Below are 20411 nucleotides of genomic sequence, written 5' to 3'. Positions count from 1 at the left end.
AAAATGTTTACAGAGCCATCATGAAAGCTGTCTGTGTGGTTGGAATCTGTTTAAGTAGGATGCTGAACCAATAATCCTCTGCAAGCTGAGTGTTCAGTCACAGAGGATAAAAGCACACCTGAGTGACACTTAAAGCATCAACAGTAACAAGTATTCACACACAAAAGTACACAAATTTTCCACAGTCAAAATTTTATTGAAGTCTTTTTCAAAAATAGAGAAGCTGACCTCGTTCTTCAACTAAACTGTTCTAATTATCTTACACATCTTTACCTGGAAAACACTGACTGAATTTTAAGTTTTCAAAACATAGTTGGCTCTGACTGGCAGAACAGGCAGAAAGGTTTTGTACATGTTAATGGGTGAATGTCTTATGGTATCTGTGCTATACGTATTCCCAATAGTGCAGCTGAAATTCATCTTCAAATACTTGTGAAATTTTGTCCAAAAGTACTGTTTCCATAAACTTCCTTCACAGTACTATTTTCACAAAATGTTATGTTTTATTTAACGCTGTTGACTCTGAAGGCAAGATATCCCAAGAGAAACACAGCTTTCATATACATATTCACACACACACACATATATATATTTATAGCCTATGGTGGCAGGCAGGAGTTAAAAATTGTGCCTAAGCATACATAAAGCATATAAAACAAAAGGCAAAAAAGCAATTTTTTTAAGTTTTAAGACTGTGGAGAACTCATTCTGAAATTCGGTGTTAAAGTACTGTAGCTGTTTGCCAGAATATAGGCTAAATAAAAGGGATGTGAACAAAGCCAAAGCAAATTACTTTCAAAATTCCTCTGAAAATCCTTTTATGTGATTTGCACTGTTTTAAGTACAGATCCCCCCGAAAGCCAGGATTATGAGCTCGGACGGGCACCAAGAGCTTCCTCCAAACAACCATCCTCCTACTACCTTGTCTAACTGCAAGAATCCATTTTCTTAAGATCAAAATATAATTCTGTTTCCATATAAGCTTATCAGCTACTGAGCAAATGCAGACACTTGTAGTATCCACCTATGCTTAAAAACAATAAAGAAAAACAAGATTAATCTACTGTAATCTACTTACAATGCTAAACAGTTAACAGTAAATGAATTACTAGAGGTAAAAATTATTGCAGTCTTTACAGAGAGAACTAAAGGATGTCTTGCACAGATCCTAGGGAGAGACAATTATGCTACTTTGCAACAGGAATATATTTGAAACATAAATCCAGCTTTGTTTATTACCTGATAGTTTCCTTTAAGGCTGCCTATTAATTGACTAATTTGACCAACTACATTCAAGTCATGTAAAAGGTTCTGCAGATCATGGTACAGTTGCCCTGGTCCCATATAGAGCTTGTCTAAAATGAATAAAAACATAAGGTTATATATAATAAAAAGATGTAATTCTCAGTTGAAGGAGGAAAGCATGACAAAGATAATAATACTAACATATATTGCTATTTCTTAACACTATGAAAATTAAGCTTATCAAAATTGGCGACGCTCTCTCTAGATTGCAGAAACAACTAATGCACCGATGTGCAGCTAGGGTCTTCGTTACATCTGAAAATCAGAAATTTATTTATACGTATATCATTGATATTCCACTTTGCTGCTCCAGGTGCTTTTAATGTCCCTGCAGGCAGATAATTGTGAAATGCATCCCAGGAAATTATAGGTAGCAGTATGTTATCACATATTAGCTTTGCATGTCCAGGTGTTACCATAGGCACGTCTTTTTAGCTCACCTTATCATTGCCTTTCATAGTTACAATCAAGATTCAAGTTTGTTCATCTAGTATGACGGAGAGCATTATGTGTAGTTTTAAGAAGCACACACTAGAACTGTGACAAATGTCGAAGCTTCACTGGCCCCAAAATCTCTTGCTGACATGGAAGTTTTGCTTAGCACCAAGCAGCAGACTTGCTGTCACACCTTAGTTTAAAAATCCTTCCTGAAGGTTGCTTTTGGTCATGTGACAAAGCCAAAAAATGTACCTGTAGCCTTCACTATGGTGGTTTAAAACTCAGAATTTGTTTAATCGATCACAAGACAGTTCTGGATCACATATCCACATCCCAACTCTAACACGACCCTGCAATTTCACTGAACCACTTGAAGTTTTATTGCAATCATGGTTAAGTGAAAAAAGGATCTGCACTGAGATCAGCAACAAACCTTAACAGTAGCAGAAGTATTTTGCCCTAACCATCAATAAGTACATATGTTTATAAGATAACACTAACTCAGAAAAATAGTCGGATTAGTAGGATAAGCTGTCTATTTAAATACACAAAGCTTGCAGAACCCTGCTAATACACTCTGACTCCCAGACATGATGTTAGAAGCGGGATGGCTATGTAATTCTTGAAGAAACTCTCCCTCTCCCCTAAAAGACCCCACTCCGACTCATACAGAGTCAGCATGTTTCCCTGTGGCTGAATGACAGGAACCAGGCTGGATTATCTTTCCAGGAAACCCCTGCACATTATTTAGCTCACGCAGTGTAGTATCCAAACTACGGATCCTTCACCCTTACCACAACTCTGGAAGCTAGTCTGCAGGCAGCAAACTCCCCTGGAGCAGAAGGCTTTCAACCTTGTGTTGGCAAGAACACGATCTAAATATAATGCTGGCTACCCACTCTGCAGACAGATCAGGAGCACGGACACGAGCCATGCCACCTGGTCTGGCTGCCAGAGCAGATCGGTGCTGGACACAGCGCAGCTGCCAGCCAAGATACCTCTAGCACCTTCATTCCCTAAGTCTGCTACAGGGACCAGTGTATAAACCAAAACGCAACAAACCAAACACAAAGCTATCAAAATAGCATAAGCCAGAATAAACATGAAAAATGAACATGCATGAGACAACTCTTCTATCATTAGTATATTCTCAGTTATGTATCAAAATAACTGTATTTTCTAAAGACATTTTCCTATTTGGAGGCATCATACAGATCAAGGTCATCACTGGATGTTTTTCTTTAACGCAATTCACTATATTAAGCTAGCAGTCTGCCTTAAACCTTGAGGAGTATAAAATTTCAAGGCTCAAGGAAAATGTTAAGGGCTACTTAATCTCTGAATTCTCCACTTCACTGAAGGAAAATGCAACATAAACCTGAGATATTACACATTCCCATATAATTTCAAATTATTCTCTTGCCTTTAAATCTTCTGGTGAATTGAATCAATGAAAGGATTTCTGTGTATTGCCCTTGAGCACTAAACAGGGGAATGACTGCACTTACTCCTATTTACCCAGCCGGAGAAAAGATGCAACTTTCATCCACCCTTCTTTGCTTGTTCTAAATGTTAATTAAAAGAACAATCTAGCCTTTCTTACCCTTAAAAACAAATCAGCCCGTAAGAAAAGATGGTTACATTTATTGTACACAATGAAAAGAAATGACTGCAAAGTACACCTAAGAAGAAGAGTTTTGAGATTATGGTCAATAGAGTATGTTTGCAGATTTGTTTAAAAAAAAATTAAACACTTTTCCAGAACTGCAGACTACATACTTTCATTAAGCTACATTTTCACTTTCTTCAATCCAAATACTTGAAAAATCAACATCTGAAAGTTGTAAACACTTCTCTCCCTGTACCCCTCTTCTGCTAGCTTACACCTTTTTTCCTACTAACATCTACAATAAGTGTAATCTGTTAAGCACCAGAATTGCTAATTCCTAGACACATCAAATTGTTAATTTTGATGGGGCTACTTGCAAAGAAAGGGGTGGGTCAGTGTTAATAGAAGTCTGGTGAAATCTAGCCAAAAGCCACGATAATGTGTTTGGCACTGTAAAGGACACAAATGAAATCATTCTTGCCCCAAATTTCTGTAACAAAAAGATAACTTCTGCAAAACAAAATTTAGACTGATTAGAAGTAATTGGCAGTTTAGTTGAGTTTTTCACAGAAGTCCATTCACTTACCTGTCATTTAGAAACTCCGCTACTAAACAAATCAAACTGCTGCACTGAAAAACATACTACAAGTATTTCTGAAATTTATCCTTGTGGGTTTGAACCAAGAGAAAAATTTACAACTACCAGGCTGTGAAAAGCTGAAAGTTTGAGAGGATTCCCTTGTATAGGATGGATATTTTCACTCAAGCGAATTACATTATTTTTAAGTTTTAAAAGCCAAGATCACTCTTTGCAGTTCATAAAGACAGAGTTACCAGACATTTTATTTTATTATTGAAAGCAGATCAGAGAATGGACACTAACCTGCAACATATAACAGCAAGCATTCGGGCAACTCTTAGATGCTGCAGGACTTTATACCACAGTCTTCAACTGAGGCCATAAAGAAAACTTTAACTACTCACGCAAATGGACTTGCCCTGTGCAGTATATACATCCATTGTGCCTGAAAAGAGCTGTCCTCTACAATCCTCTTCCTGGAGCTTCAAATGCTCTTACAAATATCCTTGTCCCAGCCTTGGGAATAAGGCATAGATCTTGAATTTCATTCAGTAATTGTCACCTGAGTCTATTTTGTCTGCACCATGCATATTTTATAAGCTTTTAATAAGTCAAGATAAAAAGGATGCAGTAAGAGTGTCAAAGCAAGTAAACTAACTTGGCATCTGAAATTCTGTCACACAGAAAAAACAAATGGAAGTCATTTTAGGCTCATTCATTACAGACCACGTTCTTAGCACTGGAAAGGAAGCCAAAAAGCCAATCAATAAATAATTAAAGAGAGCCTGCTTCCACCCTCTGATGTTCTAGTAAAGACAAACGGCCAAATGAAGAAGAAATCTTAATAGTCAATCAAGGACTAGATCAATAGCCACGGCTAATCTTTCATGGAGGTCCTTAGTGGGCACAAGCTGGAACACAGAAAAATAACTGGGCTTCAGAGACCAGCAATGATGGACTCATCAGAAGAGAGTTCTCTGAGAACTGACCACTTGGCTTGTGTCTGGATAACGAGCTACAAGTTATAGCAACTTCACCTCTGAACTGGGTCCTGTAAGGGTTACTCACAATGTCTTTTAAAATAGGATTACCTTCTCGGTGGTTAACGAAATGTTGACTACCAGTTGATCTGGCTGAGAATTGTCTGACAGAGCGTTTTTCCTGGGTAAAGGAGGGACGGGGGGGGCACACTAGTCTGTTCATCAGATGCGTTTTTCAGTTCACAGCCAAAGACTGGCTGCTTCAGCCCACACATGTTCCCTGACCATTCAATTGCTGGCTACTTTGGGGTGGGTGTTCAATCTTTCTTTTTTCCATAGAAAGCACTGAAAACCTCTTGGCTTCACTCCAAAGCAGATATGTGGTTGGTTTCTTTTTGTACTTCGAAATGTTTCACAAATGATAAAGCCACTTCCTTCCTATTTCTAAGCCACTCTTGCTAATTATCAAGCTCCCGAACAACTTATTTTTCCAATGTGAAAAAAACCCTCCATGAGTTTAGAGAAGGTTCTCCCCGGCTCTACACATCCTACGTGTTACAGAGGATGCTGTGCCCAGGCAGGAGAGAAGGCAGCGTGCTGTAACCGATAACCACATACGTGGCTTCGGAGGCAACGGTTTTTGCATTCCACCTACAGATCAAGGGTGAAATCTTGGCCACGTGTAAGTTAGCAGGATTTTTTTTCATCAACTCCTTTGTTGCTAAGATTTTACCAGAGAAATTCATGCCTCCCTACAACAGGCAAGTTTACTGCCAACAACCAGTAATTCATGCAAAATACCTAATTCCTTGCTCAGCATTATTATGAAATATATTCAAGGTTAAAAAAGAAAACAAAACTGCCACTTGCTTTAGAGGGAGGAAAGGACCTTAAAGTTTAAATTGATTTTTGCTGCTATGTAAAATTGGGGTGGGAAGATTCTGCTTTTTATAACAATTGCTCCTTAGCCGAGATATATTTGAGTATAATACTAAACACTTATTTTACCTGCTCATTTCCCAGTGTTACTCTCAGCACCGCAGCTTTAAATTCACCAGTTTTACCTGGTTTGAAGTAATTCTTATAATTGAAACAGAAGCAATTTTAGCCCATTTACATTCAGGCATTTTCAAAGCCTGCAGGAAACTCCCTGGGTGTGGTTAAAGTCAGTTTAACTTGGCTTGGGCAAAATTAGGATTTGGAAGGTTGTACATAAATACACAGATGCAAGAGAAGTGTCTGTGTGCTAGTGCACGGGTGTGGGCAGAGGGGAGAATTCCCACCTCTGGCAGCAGGCTGCTTTGCTAGGCAGCACAGCCAGCAGCTGCAGCTCTTTCCCTGCACGGCCAGCACAGCGGCAGCTGCTTTAATGGGCGCTGGCAGAGCAGCCGCTCCCTTGGGATCACTGTCTATCCGGTTCCTCTAAATTTTCAATTCTTATGGGCACCACAAGAATATTGGATATTATAATCCTGAACTGATCACGCCCTATTCTTCCTTTCAAAGAATTACTAAGGGACACATTTATTTACCGTGCTGATTTGTCACTTGTACACATTTTCCACTAGCTTTTGCTGTGTGTTCTGATTCTCATTTGTGAATAACTAATTTATCACAGATTTATGCTACTAAAGGGGAAAAAGAAAGTGTTGCAATGCCTAGAGTAGATGCAGTCACCCATAATTTAAACATCTATTCCTAGGTAAGCAAACATAATGGCTCAGGTGGTCCCTTCCCACACTAAACTCCTGTTTATTCCCAGTTAGGAGGATTTTTTCAAGTAATAGTATTACATAAATTCAAATGGCACGCAAGTAAAATAAAAGCCTCATTCAGTATACTCTCAATATTGCAACTATTCTTGCAAACTTTTCTGTATTGTATATCACGTTAAAGCCGAAGACTGTTAATAGATACACTCCTGGGTATCTCTTTTACTGCAAAGTAACTAATCTTGACAAGATCTGCCTTGAGCATGATTATAGTAATGACCTTTTCCCCACATGGTTCAAAACCACAATATATCAATATAAATTGCTTTGAGAAAAGCCATATTGACATGAAGTGAGAACTGATGCGTCATGGAAATTCAAGGTCCTTAGAAAGATTACTTTGCTTCTGAGAGACACAGAGCCCTGAAGTCGGACTAAGTGTTACACGAAATGGAAGCTCACGAATGCTCACATATGAAAACCACAACCAAAACTGAGAAAGGCTATTTTCCTGACTATAGTTCCAGCATTACTGAGGGGTAACACGAAATTAATGATACGCTTGAAGAACATGCCAGATTTGAAGACTACTCTGAAAGGCTGGTAGATCCCAAATTTTATTTGCCATTTGCAATCTGGTCTTCGAGGCTGAGTGCATTTGTATTGCTTCCTCCCACTGAGCCATCTGTGTGCATCCAGGCAGCACACTGAAACGTCAAGTGTTATGAAGGGAAGAGATTTGGAAAAGATTCAATCCTCATCTTGAGCATAAAAATCACCTGGGATGGGAGGAGAAGTTATATATGTGGGAGGTAACTTTTAAAGTTGCTGTGTCTGAGGAAGGCATAACAAACTGATACTTGTATAGAATTATGCACTCAGAACAAATAATAAAAAAATAGGCCCCTTCCACAACATTTAAGTCTACATTTAAACATGAGAAGCTTGTACAGCATTCTGGAAAGCAAAGCATCATGATACCAGATGAATTCTTCATCAGTTCATAATAAACTGGACAGATTTAATGAGATTGTTAACATGTTTAGGTTAAACTATGATGATGTAGCAGTAATACATTTAAAACTACTTAAGTGCAGTCAGAACTGTTCAAATGTTTTGTTTACATGTGACTTTGTCCTGGAAATGTTTCACTGATTTTTTTCATCAAGTAACAGTAGGCTGACAGCATCCCACTGCTCAGGTTAAGATGCCCACCTTTAGGAAGCACAAGAATGGAGACCGCTTGAGAGACAACATTATACCTGAAGTAAAATAGTTTCCTGTTCTCTGAAGATTTTGAGAATTAATTTGAAGAAGGAAAACCAGAAACCATTAATAAGGCTGAAGAGTCAATTACTGCAATTGAGGAATTCTTCCCCTGTACTTGGTACTGGTTCCTGCTCCTACAGGTACACTGGTACGCAACACACACAAGGACAAACACCTTACAGCTGTTCTGGGGAAGAGATCTTGCCAAACAGAGGAAAAACATTCTCCCTAAGAAGGTCTAGTGGAAGCAATTTTCTCAGTGCAAGTAGAAAAGGAGACCTTTACATGACATTTTCATATACACGCGATCTATTTCAGCAACAGATAAACAGAGCTGGCAAACAGATTATGAATATTGGGAATACCAGGAACATTGTCATTCATTTAGCAGTCGATACTGATCCCCATTGTTAAGTATTATTCCCTTTCCCTTTACAAAACCCTTTGCATCAGAACACCTAGCTTTCGCTGGAAGGCTGGTGATGAGGATCCCCTGCTGCACTGAAACCTTCTCTTGCACAGAACTTGACAAATCCAAGCACCAGCTAATACACAAGGGAGGAGCATCCGTACCTCCAATACCTTCTGCCTGGAAATTCTGTATGAGTGTTAAAGCCAGTGACAAAGCAGATGAGATTTTACTTTCAGATGCTGAACAACAAGCTTCTTGCACACTGTGTTATGTAAGCAAAGCCCTTGACAGCTCCCCCAGCACCACCCTCCTCCTATTTGTGTCTTTCCACTTGCTCACTCATGCTGCTCCTGTTTCCATAGACACCTCAGAGAAGCATGTGGGTTTTGTCATTTCTCCTTTACAGAAGCATTTTAATAACCAATTGGAATTTCAGTAAAATTAAAAAAAAAACCAAAAAAGTAGTCTTGTGAATCCAAAATCCTGGTTTAAGACCTAAACAAGCCCACAGGTCAATTTAAAGTTCATAAGAGAAAAGCAGACTTTCTGCCTTACCCCTGTTTGTTCTTTCACGCCAAATCCAACCCATGATCTCCCCAGTTGCATGCTCCTGAAAAATCTGAGCCACTGTAGCTCAACTGTAGCTCACCTGAGATTAGATCATACTCTCAGGTCCAAACTACACAAATATTTAGAGAGGGGTATCAGTCTCCAGGTTTGGAAATTGAAGCAAATGGGAAGTCAGGAATGATCTCAGAAAACAAGAGCTTAGTTGGCAGCCATCAATGAAAAGCTGAGCAGCTACTCACGTGTAGCTTTACAGCATAACCCTAAATTAGGTTTAGTAACCTAGTGCAGAAAGAAGCAACACAAACATGTACATAGTATTAAGTGATAAGCAATAAACCCCTGAGATTACTAGAACACAAACTATTAAATTCAGACATGGGGTAAGCAAGTCTAATTACCAATACAGTCAGGACCTATCATCGTAATCAACTAAAATGAAGAGCATTATCATAAACATGAAATGACATTATTCAGTCTAATCATACTTTAATCATGTAAGCACCTAAAGGTAATCTTTATGAGCTTAAATTATTGAATCTGATAATCTGAGCCTCTAAAACTCTTTAATGTATTTATTCTCACTGCCATGCAAGACAGGGGAGTTCTGCAAGTCTTAATCACAGACAAAGAACCAAGTACCACATGCCACCCAGTACACACAGAGCACAGCTGGGAAACAAACCTCCCAAGTCTGAACTCTAACAAAGTATTTTTAACATGCTTCACCTCCCTGTCAGCTGTTAATACCTTGCTCTCGACTGGTAATTACATGAATGCTGAGACCTGTCTCGCTATATGCTTGTTGTATCAGATCTGAACACCAAAGAAACAAGTTGCACAAAAACTACAGTCCAACCACAAAACTGCTTATTCACACAGCTTGCGCAATGCGAAGATAAAATCAGCAGCTTGCAACTGCAAATACTGAGTAAGGTATTAAATTCATAATGCTATACCATTTGTGAGTAAAATTATGCAAGAACACCAAGGAAACGCAAAGCCTCTTGAGAGGGTGAGAAGTAGGTCATACATTGAGAACATGGCTTCAGGATTACATTAAACTCCAGCTAATCCAGACCGTGCAGGGAATTTCAGAGACAAAATGCCATAAATCTTTTTCCTGCTGACAGAAGCAGCTGTGCTGTCCCGGAGATGAGGAAGAAAGCGAAAGCAGTAGGGAACAGGAGAGATAAACACCGAAGCCCCGATACGCTGACAAGTGTGGACCCCACAGCCCGGCTCCTCAACAACACGCTAGCCAGGACAACGGTCAGGTGTCTTCCTGGACTACGTACTGACTGCAGGTAAGAATCAGAGAAACTCCAGTTCCTGGCTCTGTTCCCACGAGGAAGGAAAATCCTGGAAGCAAAGAGACTTTAGAATGAAAGAAAAAAGGTGCCATGGCCCTTTCCTCTCACAGATCCCAAAGGGGAAGGCTGAGGGCAGCATGGACCTGGAAGCCACTACCTTCCACAGAACCTCTTGTATGCGCCTGCATGGGCACAAAGGGTGAGAGAGGAACTGGATGTGAGAAGATAAACACTGACATAAACAGGCAGTGAAAGTACACGTGTGAAGGCGTTTAAACGATTAAAGTACTGCAGGGATCTCAAGATAGGTCTGCAGGTGATTGTAAACTGGCCAAGCTGCCAAAAGTTTACACTGAAGTTCCCACCAGACTATCTGTTACAACTCAAGTGGAAATTGTACTGTGAGGAGCTTACCTTCCTCTTTCATACTCACTTGCTTATAGCTAGGTTTCTACTCATTTTACTACTCTGTGTCAAGACATGGATGAGACCCCTGGCAACACAGAAAAAGGTTTATAGGAGGTAAATGTCAAGCCCTATAACCACTATAAAGAATAGGAAAGGCAAAGAGAAGAATCTCATCCTAAGTGAGTGAGACAAACATGTAACACCTAATTTATTCTATGCCTAATCCACCACCTAGAAACTTATATCCACTTAACAAGTGAACTATTTAATGTCACCCAGTTTGCTCAGCTGAACAGGCTCTTTGGAGTTAGATTTATTTAAAATCTCTGGTCTTTTGTTTGTATATATCAATGATAGTTTACATTTATGAACATATTACATCTCCTTTAGCATACAGTACTATTTTCAACAGTTTTAAAATAAAGATTTACATTATTACTCTACACATATTTCACAGAGATGAAAGTTAGTTAATCTAGCAATTCATGCCACATCATCCTTTTTAAAACCTTATCACCAATGCTAGAGTTGATACGCCACTTAATATTTAGTCTTGCTTACTCTGGACATTGTATTACGATTGTTCAGCCTTAAAAGTAATGATAAAACTGACTTTTTTCTTCCTTCCCCAATTCTGTATTTCTCATTAGACAAACCAGCAAAAAAACAGCTTTAATGGTAATGGCTATCACAGCAACACATTTCTGTTTTTGAGAAGAGCTGTCCTTCCACTGAGCGAGATGTTGACATAAACACAAGTGCACACTGTAGCCCATCAAACATCCCTACCTGTTTCCCTGGCAACACTCAGAGACCTACACGAAGTGACTGCATCAAGCAGAAGGAAACTCAGAAGAGAAGAATCATGCCTGCACTTCAGTGTCATCACTACTACATTTGACAATAAACAAACCCCACAGAGATCAAAACCACAGGTGAGTGGAAAGGGAGTACAAATGTATCCCTGGAAGTCTGACCAGGAAAGGAGAGAAGCCATGGTTTACCAGTGCTGAGGTTTGATCTCAGTCATATGAACTGTAAACCTGTGAAACAAAAAATAACACTAAAATGCAGCCATAGACATAAACGTGCTAACCTGTTTTTTCATTTTACTGTTATCTCCTACGCTCATCACTGCGTAATATATAGTACAGATGGGTCTTGCTCATTTTCTCTTTCAGCCTTTAGCCATATGGCTCAAATTAAATGGTTCTATGCTGTGTATGGCTCCTAATCAACAAGATCAGCAGCAGAACACTGCTGACAGGCACTGGTTTCCCACGCAGAAATGGCAGGATGCTTAGCTCTCTCCCTTTGCTTCTTCAGAATCTCTGTAGTGTGGTCGTCTTAAATAAAATCGCTATGAAAAACTTTTACAGCTCACCCTTTTTATTCTTGGGAACCAGAGAACTGACAACTCAGGGTGGTCACCGTCGCTGAGGCACCAAACAGGCATTTGTCTCGGCACAGAAACTGCATTTCATGACCCATCAACAGTTTGCGGAAAGTGCTGCAAACTCGTAATAACATGTGCCAGGAGTCTGAGAAACTGAAACTCTGGCCAGTATGTTTGATTTTTGCTCCTGTATTCCGCTTTAAAGGGCAGTGAAATACATGTATCTTCAGTGATTTTATGTATAGATGGATGACTTGCAAGTGAACGTTGACTTTTGATTCTTCTAGAGGGGAATACAGTACATTTTGATATGAAGTTACAAATTTGCCTTTGACTATACTTTTTATATTTTTTGGAAGGCGTATTTAAAATATGTCATATTAATATGACATATTAAAAATCAAGTTGTATTCATTGCTCTTTCACCCACAGAATCATAGAACGGTTTGGGTTGGAAGGGACCTTTAAAGGACATCTAGTCCAACTCCCCTGCAATGAGCAGGGACATCTTCAACTAGATCAGGTTGCTCAGAGCCCCGTCCAACCTGACCTTGAATGTTTCCAGGGATGGGGCATCCACCACCTCTCTGGGGAACCTGTGCCAGTGTTTCACCACTCTCAGCGTAAACAATTTCTTCCTTATATCTAGTCTAAATCTACCCCTTTAAGTTTAAAACTATTACCCCTCGTCCTATCACTACAGGCCCTACTAAAAAGTCTGTCCCATCTCACCGATCCTCTTTTTTATCAGAAGCGTACAGGTAATATTTAACTTTCTTGGTGCTCTCTTTCCATATATTCAGTCCAACTTCTCACCCTTTTTGATTGAATGAGTATCATTCACTAGGATATAGCTATGCAGTAAACTTCCTCAAAAGCCAACGAAAAAAAAAAATCTCCAGTAAACCAAAAACCAAGGAAATAGCCAGCAGATAAATTCTTTCAACCACTAAAGATCATTCAGGATGAAGCAGCATATATTAGCAAAAAAGATAACATCAGAACAAATGCATTAATTGCTTTAGATGTTTACAGCATCTAAAATAACAAATAAAGACAGAAAATTCACAAAAAAATAGTTAGCAATAACCTAGTACTTGAATAGTCCCTGATTACTCTTTCAATTCCTCTATGAGATAACATGATTATCAAAGATACCAATTACCTCTGGGCATGTTTAAGTGATCTGTGGCCTCCATTAGACTCCCTTCAGACACATTAGACGTCTGAGGTCTCAAAGGAGTGTTTAGGGCTCCCACCCAGAGCACAGCATATTTTATACGTGGGGAAACTGAGGTGCAGAAGTAGCAAGACTCACCCATGAACATACAAGCAAACCGGTGACAGAGCAAATACTAAAATTCAGGAGCCCTTAAACCTGATGTTCATTTCCCCAGGTCCATAATAAACGGGTTACCTATAGCTATCTTGGAAAAAAACAAGAGAAAAAGAAAGGAAAAACAAACCAATATCCGAGATGTGAATGCTGAATCCATTACTCTCAGTAGTACACGAACAGAGGAGGTGAAATCAATGCATGTATCAACACAACCGCGATGAAGAACAGAATTCACTAGTTAACATTCCTTAACTACATGTCTTCCTTATGTAAAGTGTCTCTTTTTGAGCTTTTCAACCATTTATAACCTAGGGTCGTCCCAGTATTACATAGCACTTTTGCTGAGTTCTTTTCAGGTCTTGAATCACAGTTCTTGTTTCTTCCATTTAGCAACCTCATCTACCATTATAGTAGTTTTCATATCTTACCATAAAAACAAGTCAAATGCTCCCGCAACCACCTAAAATATGCTTCAAATACCTCTTACTGAACTCCATTATACAATACAATTCTTCCAGCACAAGTAAATCAAAACCAAGAATATACAACTTCCTGTTCATGCCAAAAATATTCTTCTTTTCCTATATTAATTCAACTTTTCGGTACTATGAACGTGTCTGTGCTTCTGCATACCAGAAACAGTATGTGGATTTACTAGGGAAGAACTTTATCTTGCATCTTTCTGCAAATGTTTTTACAGAAGAAAATTAACACATCAGGCCTCTTGGCACACAGAGTTAAGATACCTACTTCCACAGGAACTGTCCAGTTGGGATGCCAGAGACTCATACTCACAGACTTTCTAGCAAGACTAACTCTAATACATGAAACAGGACTTTGCCTGATTTGCTCAGAGAAATGCAATCTGATAAACATTCTATTTTTTTCTGAAGACTGAGAATGTGAAATGTTTTCTGCTTTAAATATCGTTACAGGAAGCAAACAAGTTATAATTGCACTCCACTAGGAAACAATATTAGAATCATACAAATAAAGGACTCTGCCAAACAGCTGAGACTTCAATCCTTCTCCATGTTCATAGCTAAAAGAACTCATAGTCTACTTTTGGTGCTAGGGGAGAACAACAGGGATAAGGCAAAAGCACATCAAGGACAGGAGCAGCATAGCAGAATACATTCTGGGAAAGTTTTCCTGCTTTCCCCCCTCACACCCTCAGGCCACACAGTTTCTCCTGCCAAAAGACAAAGAGCTTAAAACAAAAAGACATGAACTTAACAACCCCTAAATGTGTTCTCCTCTAGAATTCAGAGACAAAAGACTGGTATGCAAAGCAGAACCGGGCAGAAAACTGCAAATTGATGACTTTGCCAAGTGAAAACCAAGTTCACACAGCCCTTGCTTTCCACCTTAGAACAGTACTAAAGCACACCCTTGATTTATATATACTCATAAAACCTTTCAACCTTTCAGCAGTTGCATATTACAGTCTATATGAGATTAATTCAAATTCAGCTATTAATTTCTCTGTAGCACCCAAAGTAAAGTTTGCATCTTTAAACTATACTATCCTTTCTTGCAGCGTCGTAGAAAGCTGAAAGCACCGATTACATTTAGCCAATAATAAATAGTGAGATACACTTATGACAGTTGCCTCCTCATAAAAAGGATTTTGGGAGAGAAAAAAGTGCCATGATAAGAGAAGTGTAACTAATAGCCAGTAATCCTCACAAGGACACAACCAGAATCCATCAAGAATCCTTGCTAATCACAGCAGTAATGTGAGAGTATCAACCTTACAGGGGTCAAGTACTTAACCTGGTGTGCTGCAGATACAAACCAACTTTTCTCAGTCCTCCAGAAATGGAAGAGGTGACCCCCCTACTACTTAATACTTTTACAAAGAATCATCATTATTCTGTATCTCTCCACTTCCCACAAACTGGAAATGAGAGCTGAAAATAAGGTCTGACACACGGTTCTACATCATGGAAGCAGGATTTTGCCTGCAGCATCCCAAATTGTTCTTGATAATTAGATGTTATTAAAACCACATTCTGTGAGGCCACTGGGATTTCACCACAGCAGTTCCTTGGTAGACTTTGAAAACAGAGCGAAACATAACATAACTTCGTGACGACTGCGAAGTCATGCAGTTGCAGGCACAGAATGACAATATTTTGCTGGTAGTGCTTTGTAATTTGTGGTAAATACCCAATAGTCTCACCAACGATGCAATACTACCATGATAAAGATTGTGTCATCATCAACTATAAAATGCAGCACCTTGATGGGTGCAAATAAACAAGCAACAGTGAACTATTACACAAAGTCTTACCAGTCCTTTCCCTTTGCAGGAAGGCTGTACTTTCTGAGCTTCTGTAACCTTTAGCAGCCAAGAAGACTGGAACTAAGGGGGCAACTCTACAGAATAACTAACACAATTAGGTGTATATTCAAACTTGTCTATACAGGCCAATTCGGACAAGTCTGCATTGAGTAACAGCTAGCGCAGATACAGCAGTACATGCAAATAGCAAGGCTACCCCCTTCCTCTTTCATGACTGATTATATTCAATTTAGTTGGATCACTTGGCAGAAACGTTTGATTAAAGCTGAGGGAAGATTTATTCATTTGTATAACCAGTATCCTTCATATTCTTTTTAATTCTTATATTTGATCCCTTTTATTAGAAGACTGAACTAATACAATGATCAGAGCTTACCAAGAGAACAATTAGTTCAGCTCATCTTTCACCTACTGAGTACCATTTAACCTGAAGGTTGAGACTACAAATGATGTACAAAGTAATTTCATTTTTCTGTGATACTGTCACCAAACATCATGAAACTGAGAAACCTCAAAGCCAAGAGGTTCAAGTAGGTTCTACAGGACTGTTTGGGAGAGGGTTTTTCTTTCTCCCCTCATGCTCCACTTCCCTATCTGACCTTGCTGACAGGCAAGGATTTGGTCTAATCAGCTGTGAAGCTGCTGCACAAAGTCACAGCAGGAATATTCAACAAGCTGTTCCTCCCACAATCACCTACAAGAGGGACCCCCAATTCTAAGTAATATGCTCCCTTATATACACTCCTCTCAGGATCATGCATACAGCAGCTGGTAAATGATAATATAAGAGCTTTAATCTCATTGCCTAAGAGGCCATTAAGGCTTAAAAGGAGTTACAAGAATGAAGTCATCCTGGAAATTGAGACATAAGTACCTATAAAAATTTTCTGTGGCTATTTACAAAGGGAGGAGCAAGACGACCTGACAATAACCATCCTGGAGAATATGGGGGATATTAAATGCTGCAGCTGCACCTCAGACCGTTCTGAAGGATAACATTTATGTCTCCTTACAGCACAACTGTGGGAAAATTCATGAGGCCAAGGGTGCAATATTAAATAAACGTAGTGTGAAATAATGCCCAGAGCTAGCACTGAAACCCATGTAAGTTATAGTCCATTAATAGGGATCACAATCTAGATATATTAAATGCACTTAAAAATACAGTATTTAGGCAAAATACAGGATATAAAAATAACTCATGATATATGAAAGGCTAGCTACTGAGTAAACTCTTGAAATTCATACATCTCTTGAGCATAGTTGGCAGGCCTGTAGGTGCGATTAACAAGCACAGAAAAAACTTGCGAACTTCAGAGCTTGAGGTAGTTTTTGGAGAGAGGCTAGGAGGAAATTACCTATTGGCACATTGTTTCAAAAACATTAATTAAAATTAAAATGGAAGATTTTTTCTGAAGCACTTGTTACAATGTTTGAAAGGTGGGATACTATGGGCTTGAGAGAAGTAACTTCTACCCTACAGTAACCACTTGTACCCAGACTCTTATTCCACAGTAATGGGGTGGCTGGTCATTTTTATTGAGAGAAACTTCCTTGCTTTAACTATGGGATGAAGAACATATGCACAACCAGCTACCATGGGACAGCTGGCACACCACACCAAAACCACCTTTTTGCATGCCCACACACATTCATGCTTTAAAACTCTTTATGCATTCATGCATAAACCTAAACCAGGACAATTACAAGTAATTCACATTGCAAGGCAGGAGACTGGCTATCACTTTATGGATTCCCAGTTTCCAAAGAAAGAGGTTATATTACTGTTCATGTTACAGAAGTCTGCATGCACAAAATGCTTGCCTTTGTTTTCAGTAGTCTATTGAAATTCAAATACGGATTTTAACAAAAAAGTCTGTAAAAGTCAATAACTCCTGTCACTTACTTGGCTTAGAGTTAATGACGACATTTTCAGCAGAGTGCTGGGGTGGAAACCTGCAGTTCTCTCCTTGGCCCTCGCTGCTGCCATACTCTATGACTTCCACTTGTCCCAGCGGTACACTCCACTTCAATAAATACCTCTGGCCAGTTGTCACAGTGCCACTGCTTTCGTAGGAAGAGCTGTAAGATGCACAAATTATTGCTGTGACAAGCAACTATGTTTCATGGCATCCTATTTATTATTTTAGCTTCTAAAATCTGCTGTTTATCAGTCTGAGTACCATGCACAACTTTAAACAAATACATGCATCAGGCTGACTTTTGTGACTGACCTTTCCTGTGAGTGCAAAGAGCAGCTATGCAGATAATCTTGTTTACGAACAGCAAAGGACTGCCAACAACAGTCCCTACATTTCCATAACAAAACATAAATTACCATCTTTTAAGATCAATGTGCATTTTGACATATTTATACAAGTGCTTAGGATGATACCGTGGCTCCATCTTTTCCTAATTCTTTCGGATTGTGCCATCTTTCAGGACAATACTTGAAACAGTGCTAAAAAGAAGTAACCGCTACGTTTAGGGAAATACAGATGATGGGACCTTTGAATGACTACTGGCAGCAGGAAGGGCAACACAACCTCCCAAGGGCTGACAAGCTAACATTTCTGCTGAGCCCCACAGCCCAGGATGTTCTTTACAGCAGACCTTTGCAACTGCTGTGGCTTCTGAGAGCAATCCCACAGGAGTTGCTGCTGCTAAAAGAAGTATGTATCACAACAGGCATTTCAGAGGAAACAGCACACTGAGGAAGCTCACTTGGAATAGAAATGGCATTAATATTCCTTTTCCTTTGTTTCCTTCATTCCCTTATTCACATTCAAGCACATATAACAAACACTTATTAAAAAGGACAGAAGAGATGTTAAAATGAACAGAAAAGGTTTACTTCACAGAAAGCATGTCTGAAATAGAGAAGTTAAATGCTTGGGAGAAATCAGCAAAGTGTATTTATTGTGAACAGTACCTTAATGCTGATGTTCAGCTACTCAGCTACCTATTCACAACACAGCCATACTTTCGTTGCATCAAAGAGGCAAGTATGAACAAAACCCACAAGTGCCACAGCTTAAGTAAATATTTATAAACTCTCGATCTAGTTCAGAAGAAAGGAAACAAGACAAGGCAGGGCACAACTGTTCAGTCACTAGGGATAACATCCACCCTGTCCAACTCCTGCTACTTAAAAGTTAAGTCTCCGGTTAGAGACAGTCATCTAGACTACGTGTGAAGAAGGACCTTCTGAGGGTCATGTACTCTGTAGAAATATGTGTCTTTTGACAGCTATACAAAATTGGTCTGGAACCAATGGTCCCCAGGTTCCTGGAATATCTGACTTTTTCTGTAAAGGCTGGACAAAAGGTGGTTAAGAAACGTGAGCTGATATATACTGCGCAGCTAAGTGTCAAGTTCCTGAAGAAGTCTACAGCTCCAGGGTAAATCTGCAGGCATGCACCTTGAAAACCATTGCTATAACAGAAACCTAGCTTAGGTAAGATGCCTAACTTCTATACTCGCCAAGCCACTCTCCATCATTTATCAGCCGTCCTGGTTAACGGGGGAGGTCCCGGACAACTGGAGGCTTGCCAATGTGACGCCCATCTACAAGAAGGGCCAGAAGGAGGATCCGGGGAACTACAGGCCTGTCAGCCTGACCTCGGTGCTGGGCAAGATTATGGAGCGGTTCATCTTGAGGGCGCTCACAAGGCATGAGCGGGACAACCAGGGGATCCGGCCTAGCCAGCACGGGTTCATGAGAGGCAGGTCCTGCTTGACCAACCTGATCTCCTTCTATGACCAGGTGACCCGCCTAGTGGATGAGGGAAAGGCTGGGGATGTGGTCTACCTGGACTTCAGCAAGGCCTTTGACACTGTCTCCCACAGCATTCTCCTCGAGAAGCTGGCGGCTCACGGCTTAGACAGGTGGACTCTGCGCTGGGTCAAAAACTGGCTGGACGGCCGGGCCCAGAGAGTTGTGGTGAATGGAGTTACATCCAGTTGGTGGCCGGTCACGAGTGGTGTTCTCCAGGGCTCAGTACTGGGGCCGGTCTTGTTCAATAGCTTTATCGATGATCTGGATGAGGGGATCAAGTGCACCCTCAGTAAGTTTGCAGACGACACCAAGTTGGGCGGGAGTGTTGATCTGCTCGAGGGTAGGAAGGCTCTGCAGAGGGACCTGGACAGGCTGGATCGATGGGCCCAGGCCAACTGTATGAGGTTCAACAAGGCCAAGTGCCGGGTCCTGCACTTCGGCCACAACAACCCCATGCAGTGCTACAGGCTTGGGGAAGAGTGGCTGGAAAGCTGCCTGGCAGAAAAGGACCTGGGGGTGCTGGTTGACAGCCAGCTGAACATGAGCCGGCAGTGTGCCCAGGCGGCCAAGAAGGCCAATGGCATCCTGGCCTGTATCAGAACTAGTGTGGCCAGCAGGAGTAGGGAAGTGATCGTGCCCCTGTACTCGGCACTGGTGAGGCCGCACCTCGAATACTGTGTTCAGTTTTGGGCCCCTCACTACAAGAAGGACATTGAGGTGCTGGAGCGTGTCCAGAGAAGGGCAACGAAGCTGGTGAGGGGTCTGGAGAACAAGTCTTCTGAGGAGCGGCTGAGGGAACTGCGGTTGTTTAGCCTGGAGAAAAGGAGGCTCAGGGGAGACCTCATCGCTCTCTACAACTACCTGAAAGGAGGTTGTAGCGAGGTGGGTGTCGGTCTCTTCTCCGAAGTAACAAGTGATAGGACGAGAGGAAATGGCGTCAACTTGTGCCAGGGGAGGTTTAGATTGGATGTAAGGAAAAATTTCTTTACTGAAAGAG

The 20411-nt window shown here is 40.4% G+C and overlaps 1 protein-coding gene across 7 annotated transcripts in view; it reads right to left on the bottom strand.

Moving 5' to 3' along the window:
• The window catches only part of ARHGEF10 (Rho guanine nucleotide exchange factor 10), a 127037-nt gene that overhangs the window by 43082 nt on the left and 63544 nt on the right, over nt 1-20411 (bottom strand). For all 7 annotated transcript variants that reach the window (XM_076332892.1, XM_076332894.1, XM_076332895.1 and 4 more), the window contains 2 exons: nt 17543-17718; nt 1240-1355 (listed from right to left, as the gene is read on the bottom strand). In XM_076332892.1, coding sequence (XP_076189007.1) covers nt 1240-1355; nt 17543-17718 — 292 coding nt within the window. The remainder of the gene's footprint in view (nt 1-1239; nt 1356-17542; nt 17719-20411) is intronic.

The sequence above is a fragment of the Aptenodytes patagonicus genome, chromosome 3 (genome assembly GCF_965638725.1).
Source record: "Aptenodytes patagonicus chromosome 3, bAptPat1.pri.cur, whole genome shotgun sequence".
NCBI lineage: Eukaryota > Metazoa > Chordata > Aves > Sphenisciformes > Spheniscidae > Aptenodytes > Aptenodytes patagonicus.
This window is presented reverse-complemented; position numbering and strand designations above follow the sequence as displayed.